The 16,307-nt window shown below is 40.0% G+C and overlaps 1 protein-coding gene and 1 pseudogene across 3 annotated transcripts in view; one reads left to right on the top strand and one right to left on the bottom strand.

Annotated features, from left to right (window-relative positions):
• POLR3B (RNA polymerase III subunit B) overlaps positions 1-16,307 on the top strand; it is a 101,910-nt gene that overhangs the window by 62,534 nt on the left and 23,069 nt on the right. For all 3 annotated transcript variants that reach the window (XM_039877879.1, XM_039877881.1, XM_039877880.1), the window contains 4 exons: positions 1,030-1,239; positions 3,658-3,816; positions 5,468-5,585; positions 8,717-8,859. In XM_039877879.1, the coding sequence (XP_039733813.1) occupies positions 1,030-1,239; positions 3,658-3,816; positions 5,468-5,585; positions 8,717-8,859 (630 nt within the window). The remainder of the gene's footprint in view (positions 1-1,029; positions 1,240-3,657; positions 3,817-5,467; positions 5,586-8,716; positions 8,860-16,307) is intronic.
• On the bottom strand, positions 13,217-13,335 carry LOC120615331 (uncharacterized; annotated as a pseudogene).

The raw sequence follows: 16,307 nt of genomic DNA, 5'->3' as shown, positions 1-16,307 counted from the left end.
GGGGTGTGTGAGTGTTATGGATGTATCACTCTGGAAGCTTGTGCAAGAGATAGAGACTTAACGCTACGTTCTTAGCCACTCGGGGAAAAGAAGAGATACCTGGGAGAAGTTAAAGAGGCCCAGTAGCCCACACTCAAGCTCAGCCATAGGACAAACGTGTATTTTTCCAGTTTTAAGGTCTCTGAGTAGGAGCAAACCTAGGAGAGCGAAAGCCTCTTTTTCAGGCAGGTCCACAAACCCTAATGAACCCCTGTAGGGAAAAGGGTGAGGGGGTAACATTCTGATTTCATTTCTGGTTGACAGTAAAGCCCTTTCGAGGTCCAATCAGGTAGAAAGGCTGATTGCTGAGGAGGAAAGAGCCCAGCCCTGCGTGGACAGGGCCTGGGATTCTTTAGGGAAATGCCTTTCCCCATTTTATCTCCATATTGGCCACAGAGCAGGTGTTTGTTTACTGCTAAATAAATGAAGAGTTAGGTAAATGAATAAATTTACTCTTCTCGACTTTTCACTTTCCTCTTCATTCTGTTCCCTCCCTTTTTTCCTGCTTGCTTTTTCATTTAGAATTTTTGTAATTGTCGATTTCTTTTTATGAAATGTATCTGTTTCTACCATAGCATAAAAGCTCCTTACCTGTCATCACTGGGTACTGTTCTCCATACCTTTGCCTAGAAACTAGAAATGTGTCTGGTTCATCGGAGAACCAAATGCAAAACTATTGACTTATGAAATTAACCAGTGGAGACTGAAATTCCTCAAATGGATCAATCGTATAAATCCAAAACTTTGAAATTTATTAGATTAATGTACCTTGAGTGTGATTTTTCTTCTTTGTAGGATTTATAATATTTCTGAGAAAAAATGACTTTTGAAAGTCATTAAACACTATGAGGGTGTTGCTTTTGAAATGTTTGCCCTAAAGATTGTCTTCATTTTTACTATGAAATTAATGTGTTTAATACTGTATTCATTGCTACTTAATTATTTGACATAATAGAATGTTGCATTTTATTTTCTCCAATATCAATGAAGGTACCATTGGTTACAACCAACGGAACAGAATTGATACTCTCATGTATCTACTAGCATATCCACAAAAACCCATGGTTAAAACAAAGACCATTGAGTTGATAGAATTTGAGAAACTGCCAGCTGGACAGAATGCGACAGTTGCTGTGATGAGTTATAGTGGCTATGATATCGAAGATGCTCTTGTTTTAAACAAGGCCTCTTTGGACAGAGGTAAGTGAATTTTCAAAGCTCTGACACCGAGTGCTTTGTGCAGAATTAGATATAGGGATGATCAATGTAAAAGTCACTTGATGTCAAATTGTTAGTGTCAGTTCAAGTGATTTGAGTTTTATAATATACAAACAAGAGGCAGTTAGGTTTTGGTATTGACTTTAAAAAATGAATATTATATAGAGGTAATTTATTAAATATATTTTTAAGAAATCTTTCTTTTCTTTGTTATTTTGCTTTATTCACTTGAGATAATTCCTCAACAGAAAACATGTAAGAATTTATTTTCTAGAAGGAATTGCAATAAATGAAATACGTTTTTTGAATATATCTAGTTATATATTCAACAACCAACCTGTTTAAGAGGACAGTAGCAACATTTGTATGTAAAAGGCTATTTTTTAAATTGTATATCTCAACCCTATGTTATACCTTTTCATTAGCAAAATGATAAAAGTTAAAAATACATGTACATGAACCCTGCCTTATAGTTTTTATGCTTTTCTTTCTGTTTTTTTTTGACAGTTTACTTTTGCAGTTCAGCTCTTCATGGTATATTAGCCATCACTTGATCTGAAGTCTGACTTCTCTCTTCATAATCTGTTTCTCTTTTTCCTCTCTGGCATACCCACTCTGCCTTCCCCTTCACTCTTTGAAGTTGCTAGGCAGCCATAATAGTACTCCTAGACATGTGTCTTTGGCATTAATGTTGGCTGCACTTAATTTATGCCTCTTTTTTTCCTCCAAATGACAACAGCCATGCTTTAAAACTAGATGTTTTCCTTTCTGATTAACTGGTAACGTTTATGTGGAAATCTGAAGACTTTGTGATATCTGTCAGAAACTCCGCAACACAATTTAATGATCTGAGTTTACCGTCCACTAGATTTTAAGCTACCACCTGTAAATAAAATGTCCACTTACACTTCGAAAAAAAAACACTTCTTGATTTCATGCAGTTCAGATTCACACTGCACTCTAGCATGTCGCAGTTAATGGCCATTGTACGAGATTTGAAGATCATGTAATGTTTCCAAAGCAGCTGGCTCTTGGAGCCGAGTCGATTACGGCCATACACGATTTACTAGGAGCCGTAATGGCGAAGACCTTTTTCAAAGACACACAAATGTCTTCATTTACCATCCAGTTATAGAAATGTGTTGTTTCATTGCACAGTTACTTTCCCATTTAAAAAATTAGAGCACTGAAACTTTATTTAGAAATCCATTTTTTCCTGATTGATTTTCAAAATTTGCATTCTTAGATTTCTCGTCAGTGTTCTGCTTTTGCAGGAGAATCGTAAGTGAAGTATTTTACAGCCATGCATTTATTTCATCAGTAATAGCTAGAATTTAATCCTGAGACATTTTCCTGTTTAAGCAAACTCTTGACATGGCTCATTACATCCTGGGGAGATTAGAGAGAGAATCCAGTTTAAAATAACTGCTTGGCCAAAGCGGGGTGGGAAGTTGGGGGGCGGAGAAATGTAGCTACAGAATCTTTGGAAATGGAATTTAGTGTTGAAGGAATGACAGCTCTTTTGGGCAACTCTACACTGATGAATCTTTTTGTGAGATTCAGTGTTTGAGCTCTTTGCTCCATCTGTTTTGCTCATATTTTATTAATGTTTAGTTTATAGTTGATCTCAGGCCTTTTCCCTCATCTACTAGATAAATGTGATCTAAAAATGTTAGCAAAGTAAATTCTAGTCTTAACGGCAGAGGCAAACTGTCTCTCCCATTAAAATCATTTCATTGTTTATTTTCATTTTCTGTTCTCTCTGTAGAAAAAATTAATTTTTTTTTGTTTGCTTGTTTGAGACTTCCTCTGATTTGCAAAATCAGAAAAAGTAAAACTTTCCAGAGAACGTTAGCGAGAGTTATGTACCAAAGGATGCGTAAGAAGAATCCCAGCTGATCAGTGGACTTGGTCTGTCTCAGCTCTGCCACCAACTTGCTGGGTGACCTTGGCCACTTAATGCCTTCAGACTTCACTTACAATACCTGTAAGATAGAGGGGTCAAGCCAGGGGATCTCTAAGGCCCCCTCCAATTCTCACATTCTGTGGCTCTGTGCCCCAAGAAAATCACAGTGACACTTACGTTTCTCTCACCTTCCTTCAACGTAATGAAATACAAATATTCCATGCTGAAAACGGTTGTAGAGATTCCAGCGTTTACAGACAGTAAGTAGGGAAGGAGCCCTGAACCAGTTCTTCAGATTAGCAGGTGGTTATTTGGTTTAGCCAGTCCCAGATTATCCAAGTGTAGAGCAGTTTGGGGTGTTTTTTTCTGCGGTGTGTGTGTGTGTGGAGGGAATAGACTTGGGGTGGGTTGTTGAATAACACAAATCTGTGTTTTCTCATAGTTTTCTACGAGAACTGCTCGTGGTTCTGACACCCATTTTGGTTTCATTATAGGCTTTGGGCGTTGCCTCGTATATAAAAATGCTAAATGTACACTGAAACGATATACCAATCAGACTTTTGATAAAGTGATGGGGCCAATGTTGGACGCTGCCACAAGGAAACCCATCTGGCGACATGAAATTTTAGATGCAGATGGCATTTGTTCTCCAGGTAAAGGCCCTAAAAGATTCTAATGTATGCTTTCTGAAGTTTTAAGTTATTCAGTAATATATCTTAATATTTGGTAAACAGTGCAGAAAAAATAACAACTTATAAAACTACTATCCTCACTCAACTAGTAAGGTTATTGTTGGTGAATTTCATTCCAGTCTTTTTATACATGCGTTTTTACATGGGAGTAATCTCTTCGAGATATACTTCTGTAGTTATAATTTTGAATAACAGCCACTTTAAGGAAGTACTTATAATAAGGTCACGTTCCTGAATCTACACTGGTATTTCATCATTTTGGCACTTAGCTTACAGACTGACTTTAAAATCTTCCCCTAAAAAGTGTGACTTCACTGTAATTATGGATTTGTAATGAATTTTTTTCATGCAACCCACAGCCCCTGCCCTTATGGGTCATATGGGCTTGTATAGGAGACACACCGATCAAAGGAGCACACTTAAACACACTGTCTAATTTCAAACAAGTTAAGGATCATATAAGGAGCTATGAGGCCATACTGTATAAAGCAAGAGATTTGACTAGCCGGGAGGATTGGGATAGCCTTCCCCAAGAAGTGAGCTGGCCTCTGCAGGGTACATGGAAGCAACTGATGAGGAGGGAAGCGGAGTGCGTTCTGAGCAGTGGGAAGCGCTTGTGCAGGTGTCCCGCAGCCTGCCAGTTAAAGGAACCGTAAGAAGGCCAGTGGGCTATGACAAAGAGAGTGCTGGGCAGCAGGTGAACGCGAGTCTAGAGAGAAAGAGAGGGGGAGCGGGAAGGGAGGTGGGAGCAGGGGCCTTGTAGCCTTGTGACCATTCTCATTATGATCCTAAAAGCAATGATAGAATCAGATATGCGTTTCAAAGTTATCATTCTGACTATAGTATGGAGAAAAGAGTAGAAGAGGAGTCAAAATAGAGGAGAACCAAGTGGGAGCTCACAGCAGACCAGGCGACAGGAGCTGCTGTGGGGTGGAGAGAAGGGCTGGGCTGGGGAGATGCTCAGGACGGGAAATCAGCTTGATGGTGCCTGGGTGGTGAGCGCTGCATCTGCTGTGGGGCCCGAGCCACACAGCGCATGGCTTCCTCTCCTTCTTGCTACCTTTGTTTCTTGGAGAATTTCTTTCACTCTTAGCCCAGGTCATGTGGCTGGGAAAATAAGTGCTGTGATAGTACAATAGTAAGTAGTTGGTCTTTGAGCTTACCACGAAAAGATGCAAAGCAAAGGTGAGAACAGCAGGAAAATCAAAGAAATCTTTTGATTCTCTCATTGCCGAAGTTAAGTTGGCAGTGGCTTATTTCAGTTTGAAATAACTATTAATAAAAATAAGTGGCCCAAATCCATCCTAACACCCTAAGAGATATATAAAATTGCTACCTACCGACAGGACGTTTCTCTTGTTAATGTGGCTCCCTAAATCGGTTTCTTAATTTAATACACATTGTGATCTGAATCTATGATTTTTTTAAAAGGCCTTGCAAAATTGCAAATGAGCCCTGTTGAACTCTAATTCCTACTATATGGACTCATTTTTATTTTCTCCCATGTCTAGACTTCATGGACCAAGTCTAATCCCAGTTTTATGCCCAAATAATCTTTGCATGCCATACAGATGATATAACGATTTGTCTGACACCCTTCTCTCTTTCTTAGGTGAGAAAGTGGAAAACAAACAAGTGCTTGTAAATAAGTCCATGCCCACAGTAACTCAGATCCCTTTGGAAGGAAGTAACGTGCCGCAGCAGCCACAGTACAAAGATGTGCCCATCACGTATGTATTGGCCGTGGCTTGGAAATACACAGAAAGATGTTTTTTAAAAAAGAAGGACCTTGGAAGGTTGGAGGAGTAGAAAAAGCAATTTGGGGTACTAATGGTTGTCATGAAGACAGCACAGCCTGGAAGATAAAACTGAGCTGTGGAATCACAGAGACCTTCCAACCTGTGTTTGAGTTGTGGGCAAATAGGCAGGGGTTCCAGGTAGAGAAAAGAGTGAAATGAAGGGTAAACGGGTTTGGTGGACTGCTGCAGCTTGCTGGGGTTAGGTTGTTGAAGGTTTGGGAATTCATTCCATAGGGAGCGACATGCTCAGATTGTGTGTTTAACCCATTTCCTGTTTGCCCCGAGAATACTCGCCACAGGCACTTGGCGGCTGCAGCATTGACCCTGAGATTAACGGGCTGATTAGAGTCCTACCCACCGAAGTTTGCTAGGAAATATCTCTTATTATTACCTTGGCATCGCTTTAGTGTATCGACAGTCTTTGGAAACAAATGATATCATTCTGTTTATAGCATTCTGTTTTTAGTAGTGGTATTTTCATTTACAAAATACAGTAATTCTCAGTCAGCAAAAATGTCAAATCCTAGAAAATGTGGCGTTCCTGTGCGTGATGTTAAATTAACCCTGGCAGCGAGCTGCACTTTTTTTTCTAAACGGGAAAAAGGTTAAAAAATATGACAAAACATCATGGCCACTGTGGCATTCCCAGTATTCTAGAATATGTCTGGCCTTTAGTGCTGGTTATGCTGTGTGTTATCTTACATAGATAAAGCACTTAAACTCCATTGGCCTCAGTTTTTTCATCTTTACAATGAAAGAGTCAGACTCATTCATCTCCAAATTCCCTCTGAGCTCCAAAACATAATGAAATGTGAGATTTAGTGAGACGAGCCACAGGCTAATGACAGCAACCACACTACGATGACAAAACAAAACTAGAAGTAACAAGATATCCAGCTTAGCCAAGGTGAACTAGGTTAACAGTTCATGATGCCGGAGTACGGGGTGACATAGGAGAGCCGATTCCCGGGCTGTGAAAGGCAGTTTAACAAATTCATTCACCACACAGTGGTTGAGGCCTGCTCTGTGCTAGCCGCCGTGCCCCAGTGCCAGAGATGTAGAACTGAAATATAAGCCATAAGCCTTGCCTGCAAGGAGTCACATCTAGTTGGCAAAGGCCTATTTAAAAAATACATGCAGTAATTACCATGATCATAATAGCTTAATTGAGAACTTTTACTGTGCCAGTTACTGCTCTTGGCATTTTACATATGTTAGCTCAGTTAATCTTACACCACCCCATGAGCTCTGTTCTTAGTAGCCTCATTTGAAAGGCATGGATACTGAGGTGCAGATAGTTTAGGTAATTGACCGAGGTCGCACAACTACCAGCTGCAGAGCCAGGACTTGAACTCATGCAGTCTGGTTACACAGCCCCACTCCTGACCACTGTGCTAACTGCGGCAGTGTCGTGGGTGCCATGGATTTGTCGCTAGAGCGGGAGCCTAGAGAGGAAAATGGGACCTTCCACCTGGGAGAGGGGTCAGGACCCTTGTACTGAGTCCTACAAAGTGAAAGGCTATTTTAGAATTATAATAGTGGTTGTGCGAGTTGCTTTTCTTCCTGTCCTGAAGGAGGATATCTGTTTTCGTATTCAAAGCCCATCCCTCCTCCTCCTGGGTTCCATTTCATCCACTCTTTTGGGTCCTTGCTCTGTCATTTTCTCTTCTATCCTCCCATATTTTCCACCATGTTCTACTGATTCCTTCCTCACAGGCTAGAAAATGTGCCCAGGTATTTATATTTAAAAGACAATAAAACGTTCTATTGGATTTCATGTTCCTTTCTAGCTACCACTCCACTTTTGAGCACATCGCTCCTTGGAAGAGAGGTCTGTAATCTCTGCTTCCACTTCTTACCTTCCACTGCTCCCTGAGCCTTCTGAACCTCTGTCACCTCCTACCTCTTCATCCCACTGAAACGATTCTGGAAGAGGTCACCAGAGACAGCCCGGTCATTCATTTCACTCAAGAAATAGTTCTGGAGCACTAACAATGTGCCAGGAATTGTTCTAAGTGCGTGCGCCAGCACAGTGAACAAAATAGGTAGAAATCCCCGCCCTTGTGGAGCTCACACCTGGGTGCGGAGAGGCAGATCGTAAACAAATAGCACAACCCACCGATGGTCAGAATGGCCAAATTCACCGGACTCTTCAGTCCTAATCTTGCAAGCCAAGATTTTGTCTCTTTTTTTCACCGTGTACTCCTAGTGCCTGGTACTGTGCCTGACCCATAGTAGGTAATAAGTAAACAGTTGTCAGATGGAGGGATGAGTTTCATGTGACCTTTCTAGAACATTCGACACCACTGACGTCTCTCTTCCCTTGATTTCGTGGTACTGCTCTCACCTGGCCCTCCTACCAGTCTAATTACTCATCCTCGGCCTCCCTTCCTCCCTCAGGCCTTTCCTGCCCTTCATAGCACTGATACCTTCGCTGCTCTGCACTTCTTGTTCTCTTTTCCTTTATCTGATTGTGAGTTCCTTTGGGCAGGAGCCGTGTCTACCTAGTCTCTGTATGTATGGCCTACAAGGACCTGACACGGAGTGGACTTTTAATAAATGTTAATTGTATGAAAAACAGATAAGAGACAAAGTGTGTGAAAAAATTAATAACAGGAAACTCAGTAGATAAAAATAGTACTTAAAAAGTGCTATTACTTAAAAAGAACTTGGAGTCAAGTCTGATAGGTGTCAGCTCGAATCCCAGGTCTACTTTTTGTGAGTCGTGTGTCCTGGGCAAGTTTTTAACCTCTCTAAGCATTAGTTTTCTTTGTCTATAATAAGGGAATAACGGTATGTGCATAATATTTGTGGTGAAGATTAAATTGCATTATGTCTGCCTCATAATAAATGCTTAGTAAATGTTAGCCATTTTAAACAAGGACTATAAGGGGAAATTGTAACATTTGGATTTAGTTTTGAAAATGAAAGCCATTTTTTAGAGCCCCAAATGGGAATGTCAAAATACCTGTGATAGGCAGTGAATAAAATATGGCCTGGGGTGATAGATTCACAAAGGGCAGTTTGAAAACTCTGTTTTAGCGATTTTCTCTTAACATTAGCTACAAAGGGGCAACAGATTCATATATTGAAAAAGTGATGATATCTTCAAATGCCGAAGATGCTTTTCTGATCAAAATGCTGCTGAGACAGACAAGGCGTCCAGAGATTGGAGACAAATTCAGCAGTCGTCATGGGCAGAAAGGTAAATTGTTTCATTTCTCAACTTGTTTATAAAACTAGATATACTAAAATATTTATTAATCACAGGTGTAAGAAATGTTTTGTAACTTCCCCCATTAAAAAATTCAGTATGTTTGAAAAATTATTACGTCATTATCAAAATTATTCTTCCTTTGTTTCTCAGATTAACCTGTTTATATTTTAATGGCATTTAAAAATATACATAGAATTGCCTCTCTATGCTATTTATTTCATTCTGCAACTGTTCAAAATTATAAATACATTCTAGGTGACATATCTACTGAAGTACAGATAACTGTTCAAAAAGCAGAGTAATCCCTATTTTTTATGAAAGGTACATATTTAAACTACTGTATGTTCTATCAGGTCATAGTATCATAAGATGTCAGCGGAAGATACCTCAGAACCGTCTGCCCCTTTTTTAACAGATGAAAAAGTTCAGGTCCTGCGTGTTAAGCGACCAGTCGAGGATACCCAGCTGGTTGGTTGCTGGGCTGGTGTTGGAACCCAGGTCTCCCAACTCCAGTGCATTGCTTGGTCCACTGCAAGTGACCCCTCTCCCAGATGGCATTTCTCCATCCGGTCCCACTGGCAAGCCTCACTCTTTCCGTAGAGGGTTACGCTGGGTTCTCATCCATCTGTGGTTTGGTTTTGTTTTATCTTCAAGAGACATAGCACTATGTCACTGTTGATTAACTCATCATCACCAGGGGTTTCTTTTAGTCATTATGTGTATTGCTTAAAAGTGGAAAGGTACTCTTGGAGTTTGAGCTGTGAGTCTGCCGCTTGCTAGTTTCAAGAGCAGCAGCAGCAGCTAACACTTCTGTAGCACCGACCGTGTGCTTGGGAGTGTTCCCAGCACTTTACATAGACTAACTTCTTTGCTCCTCGTACCGACCTAGAAGGTAGGTACTATTATCCACATTTTACAGATGAGGAAACAGAGACAAAGAATGATTGGTAGCTTGCCCGAGGTCCCTAGTTGGTGGCAGAACTGGTTTTTGAATGCTGGCAGCCTGGCTCTAGAGTCTAGGCCCTTTAACTAACTCCTGTGCTATCCTGACTGTTAAGCAGTTAGCATTGTGCCTGGCACATGGTATGTGCTGAAGAAAGGATAGCAATGGTCATTAACAGTGGCTACTTTCAACCCTAAATCTCACCTTTGCTTAAAAATTACTAGTATGACATCTTGTTCTTAATCGATTGGTTTAAAGATAACTGCACGTTATATTCTTGCTGGTTTTAACTGTTTATTTGCCAAGCAAGTATAGCAAATGTTAATTTGTTTGGTCGAATCAATCCAGCCTTAATCGTCATTCCATCAGTGAAAGTTTTTCAGACTAAGATACTGTTTCATCAAAAGCATTTTTAGTTCAGTTGGCAGATGCAAGATTGTTTAGCCTGTCAATATTTTATAAGAAACAGTTGGTTCCATCTATAAATGTGAATTTGACACCTCTACTTCATACAGTTTCGTAAGATGCTAACTCTTAATACCTTTTGAGTGTTTTTAAACATAGCTTTTTAAACAAGTCCTAGTGTTTTCTGCCGCTTTCCTACCGATGACAATCAAATTCTCTATATTGACCATTTCTCTTTCTCTCTTGGTCTTGACAATTTCTGAGATGCACTCCCAAGTCATTTTGGGATAACCGTAACCTTGTTTACAGCCTCTTGACCTATTACTTGGAAAAGAGCAAACCTGGGTTCTCTTCTTACAAAATGTTGACACTGGGAGCTTTGCAAGAAGGCACACCATATGAGAACATCTCCATTCTGAATCATTTCACAAACTTCAAGTATCCCAAATCCTTGTGCTTTATTCCATCAGAGTATTGTGTGAAGGCTCGAAGGCTGGCATACATCTCAGTGGTTATCCACTGTGTTCTAACTCCACTAAACTTTCTGAAGACAGGGACCATGTCCTCATATTCTCATAAAGCCTATGAGAGCCTTTCTCATAGTAGAGACATAATAGATACTTGATAATGGTTGACTATATGAATAAATCGAAGTAGGAGAAGTGAAAGGGACAGATTGTATACTCTTGATGGATTGATTTTATACAAATTTTAATCTATACATTATGTGTGAGTATGTGTGTACATATAGTGTAGACAAAGCTGTACTTTTGAAAATAAAAAACACTTGATTAGTAAGCTCCTATAAATACAGACCTCTGGGTAAAATGTCAGTAAATCTTCATGCTATAGCGTTTTTTTAGTCTTAATATGGTAGGGATAACGTTCATTAACAGAAGTGTTTTCCAAATTGCAGTGACCTAAAACAGCAGATTTTAGAGATCTGTTCAGTCTTCGGTGGCTTTGGCTTGTACATCTCTACACAAACCCGAAAGAAGTCCTCCTGGATTTAGGTGACCTTTCACTTGTAGTGAGAATTTATCTTGCTAGTTTTCCTTTTCCAGATGGCTTTTAATCCAAGAGTAAAAACCTTCTGATTAGTCTAGATTCCCTTGATAGTTCCTTTTTACAGCTTCATCAGATTTATTGAAAAGATTGGGGAAAAAATAGCGTAAACTTTTAACGGTAATGGAAGGAATGACATACTTAACATAATTTTATTTCTTTTAAGTATAATATTTCTCAAATAATAAACGCACATGGTTTAAGAAGGTCTAAGAAGGAGGTTTTGTACTGAAAAACATCAGTATCTACCTTTCTTCCAATTTTGCTTCCCAGAAGCAATTTCTTCTTGTTTTTACCTTCATATTTCTAAATTATATTCTTAAATAGCCATATATTCGTCCATCTATTTTAGAGATTGACTTCCTATTATCCGATAGATAGTAGGACCTAACATTTTGTTACTTCTCTTCCCCACTCTCCACCTCTACTCCCTGCATAGACTTATCATACTTTTGGGTTACTTAATTATTTAGATTGCATTGTTATGACTACATAAATGTTGCTCACTTCCAAACCAAGCAGTAGAATGCATTTCTTTTGTTATATAGCCTTATTTTTTTCTGCAGTTATTCTCATTTTTCTATTTGCTTAACTTTCCTTATTATCATTCTTCTGTATCATCAACAGCCTCTCAACACAAATCTCCACATCGTCAGTTTGTTAGGACCACTTTTTCCCCCAAAAGATTGCCTTTATAGTGCTCCCACTCTTCCTGCTCCAAACTTCAGTGGTGGTTCTCTGAGCCGGTGTGTTAAGAACTGGTAATAGATGAGCTGAGACATCGATCTCTGCAGCCCTCAGGAGTGCTGGGAAGAGCCTGGGTGAGCAGTCTCCATCGGGTGCCCTAGAAATGTTTCCAAAACAGGTTATAGAGAACTCTGTTAATTTGCCAGGGCTGCTGTAATAAAATACCACACACGGGGTGTTTTAAACAACAGAGATTTATTTTCTCACAGTTCTGAGGCTGAAGATAGGGTGTTGGCAAGTTCGGTTTCTCCTTGGCTTTCGGATGGCAGCCGTCTCCTGTCCTCACATGGTCTTTACTCTATGCAGGAGTGCATCCTGGTGTCCCTCCCTCTTACAAGGATACCAGTCGTATTGGATTGGGACCTACCGCAGGGACCTCATTTAACTTTAATTACCTCGTTAAAGGCCCTGTCTCCAAATGTAGTCACATTCAGAGGTGTCCAGGGGATCCGGTCGTCAACATAGGAATTTTGGGGGGCACAGTCCATAACACGTGCTAAGCCTGCCAAATGGTGGTCATGAAATTTCCATTTGAGCCCCTGTTTCTTGGCTCTTCCGATGTCACTTTTCTCCCCTCTCCGCTTAGTAGGGTAGTCCATTCATTAAATCATGTGCGTTTGAACATGTTCTGTCCTTATACTTGATACATTCCTTTCCCTAAGGATTTTAATGGCTCTGCTACATTATCTAGATTCTTTGTTACTTATGTGAAATTCTTCCTAATCTTTTTGTGCTGTGCCCTGTTTTTCTCTCTCTCCTTCCCTTCTTCCTTCCCTTCTTCCTTCCCTTCTTCCTTCCCTCCTTCCTTCCTTCCCCACTGTACCCCTAACCCCCACCCCAGAAACTTTTACTATTTTCTATTCTCAGAATTCTGAAATTTCTTAGACCTTTTAACATTTCTTGTGCTAGGAAATAGTCCTGAAATTCAATATAAGAAACAAATATAAGAAACAATATAAGAAAACTCAAAACAAATATAATAAACAATATAAGGAAATTCAAGTTCCTTTAATTCTTAGACATTTTCTTATATTGTTTTGTTGATAATTTCCTTCCATTATTTTTCCTGTACTCTTCTGGTTTTTTTTTCTTTTCTTTTTTTTGGGGGGGCGAGGCAACCCTTGGTTGACCTCACAGAATGCAAGGACCTTGTCAGCTTACAATCTCTTATTTTTTTATTTTTTACACCTACAGCACCTGGTCTTCCGAGGTGGTCTCCCATCCAAGTACTAACCAGGCCCGACTTTGCTTAGCTTCCGAGATCAAATGAGATCGGGCTTGTTCAGGGTAGCATGGCCGTAGACTCCCTTCTGGTTTTCTTATTAGATGTTGGATCTTCCAGACTAATGCTCCAGCTTTCTTCTCTTTTCTCCCCCACTGTCCATTTCTTTTCTTATTTTTCTTTCTAGGGGTTTGGTTGACTTTATTTTCCAGATTTGTTTTCTTTAACCTGTCATATTTTTGATTTCTAATTCAATTTTTAAATCTAATTTATACTCTTTCTTTTTATAGCAAGAAGCATATATTTTTAGTTTTCTTTCCGTTTTAGCTTTAGTTTTTTGGAGGGGGGTCTTTTTCTTTTTGGTTTTCTCTTGTTCTTAATTTTGTCTCTCTTTCTTGTGATGTTTCTTTTCCTCCTATGTGTTTTAGGGTCTGGGTTGTTGTTGTCGTTGTTGTTGGAAGCTTTCCTCTGATGCCTGGTTCTTCCTTGAACAATAAAAAGCAATTGACGAAATGAGTCAGACCAAGAAAGAAAAATACCATGTGATTTCACTGATATGCAGAATCTAACGAACAAAAAGAACAGATTGAAAACAGACCCACAAATATAGGGGACAATTGGGCGTTGGCCAGAGGAGAGGGTGGTGGAGGGGCTGGGAGAAAGCAGTGAAGGTTTAAGAAGTACAAATTAGTAGTCGATAGATAGTCACAGGGATGGGGAGCATGTCACGGGGAGTGCAGTCAGCCGTAAGGTAATGGGTGTGTGTAGAGCCAGAGGGAAGATAGAGTAATTAGGGGGATCATTTCATAAACTATATAAATGCCTAACCAATGTACTGTATACTTGAAACTAAAAAAAAAAGCAATTGAAAGCTCTTTGTCCCAGGTATAGAATTCGTTGGCTAGTAGAAGTTTTTGTAGGGTTATCAGGCAGTGAACTGTTTTACGGCTGATGCTATTCAGTTTCTACCTAGGATCTTTCTAACTCCTACCTGAGGAGCAGAGCTGGGAGTATGGGTGGCGGCAGTGTTTAAGGCTGTCGGCTGACCTGGAAGCCAGGTAGAGACAGGGGGCTGTGGCCCATTGTTCAGTGCACAGACCTTCGTTTATTCTTTATCAGGCGGTACCTTACCCCGCTCTGCTGTGCTTGCTCTCCTTGGGTCTTGGGTCATTGTTGTTCAATTTCTCAAGTAAGGGTTGGAGAAGAAGGGTAATTTCCTGGCTATATGCGATGAGGAATAGAAACTCGGGATCTGATTTCTTCTTAAGCAGACATTATTTCTACAAATATTTGTTAAGTATCTTTTGAATGTCTGATACTATTCTAGACCCTAGTGGTTAAGCAGTAAACAAAACAGACAAGTTCCAGTCTTTCTGGGGCTTACATTCTTGTGAGCAAGAGAGAGAATGAATGAGAAGAGTTGTGATGACAAAAAGATCAGGAGGTGAATAGGAAGCACATTGTAGGGGAGGAGTGTGGCTGGTGGTTGAAATTTTAGGTAAAGTGGTTGAGGTACACCCCCTCCATGAAAGGACGACCTTTGGGTGAAGACCTGAGAAGAGCGAGGGAGCAGACCTGCCCCGGCTGAAGAGCGTTGGAGGAAAAGGGAAGGCCTGAGGCTGGAGCTAGCCTGGAGTGCCGGAGGACCAGGCAGGTGGCCAGCGTGGCCGGAGCCGGGTGAGTGAGCCATGAGTAGTTAGAGTTGAGGCTGTATGAGAACCTCTTTGGGTGAGAGGGATGGCCGCTGGAGGAGTCTGAGCAGATGCGAATATGATCTGACTTATTCTGGCTACTATGTTGAAAATAGACCGTGGCGGGCAAGAGAGGGAGCAACTAAAATGCTGTTAGAATAATTCAGGAGAGAGTTGGTGGTGAGTGGGAAAAGCATAATAATAGGGAGATGGTGAGAAAGGATCAGTCTAGACACATTTTAAAGGTAGAGCCCACTGGAGTTACTGACGGATGGGGTGTTTTTGAGTCAGTCTTCCTGTTTTCGGCCCCACACCTCATCCCACTTTTCTCACTACTGTGTCTCTATTTCCCCAGCTTCCCCAGCAGTGGGAGTGAGGGCTGAATCAGTGCGCTTTTCCCAAAATCCTCTCCACGTACTTTCTCTATCTGTTAAGCCACTTACTATTCTTTCCTGGATTCATCAGCTTTCAAAACTGTGCAATTATCTTTTGCCAATTCTTTTTTCTTATAGATTTATACCTTAATTTTTTTCAACTCATGTTTGTGAGATTTGGAGGAGTGGAGGTAAACATGTGTTTCATCCCGTTTCCTGGAAATCTGTATGTCTGTTAGAAAATGTTCAACACAAGAATGCTTAGTGTGCTCAATTTTTTTTTTCACTGCAATTTATAGAACTGAAGTTAAAATTATTTTGATAAAATAATGATAAGGCTTTTTAGAGCACAATCTTTTTGTCTGTTGACCGGAGGCTTGCCTCTAAGGCTTCTTGCTTTTATTGGCTATTTTAATCATTTCTGCGATTGAAAACTAACTTAAAAAATGTTTAAAACCCACACACTTAAAATATATGCTAACAGTCATCAAAAGGGCATGAATCACTTTGTCAATTCTTAAGTATCTGAGAATCGCTCGTCTATTTTCTGGGTTGTTATCGTAAGTAAGGTGTACCATTTGATCCTTTCTTTGGATGTCATACATCTGAAGCCAGGGACATGATAGTAGCAGAATCTATTTTTTGAAGCTCTTAACATTAATAAATAAAATTTTAAAGATTCAAAAATAGCAATGATATTGCTAAAATCCTTGTACACGTGGTTGTTAAATATCCAGAATACCTTGTTGGCTGACTTAAGTATATTTTATGTTCACTGAGGAGAGGAAGCAGGCCCTACTAATTTATTTAACCTCGAAGTACCCAGCACAGCACTTTGATATAGTATGGTATCTGCTCAATAGGTTTGTGGAATAATTTATTAAAATAAATGTACAGACATAACAAACCAAAATCAACCCTCCCCCAAATTAGTGTAACTTGTTCTTCCTTGTAAATATTTTTTTTAAATGGGATGTCTCATTTTTATC

This window comes from Pteropus medius, unplaced genomic scaffold (genome assembly GCF_902729225.1).
Source record: "Pteropus medius unplaced genomic scaffold, Ma_sr-lr_union100, whole genome shotgun sequence".
In the NCBI taxonomy this organism is placed as follows: domain Eukaryota; kingdom Metazoa; phylum Chordata; class Mammalia; order Chiroptera; family Pteropodidae; genus Pteropus; species Pteropus medius.
The sequence above is the reverse complement of the archived record's forward strand: the minus strand, read 5'-3'. Positions and strand labels throughout refer to the sequence as shown.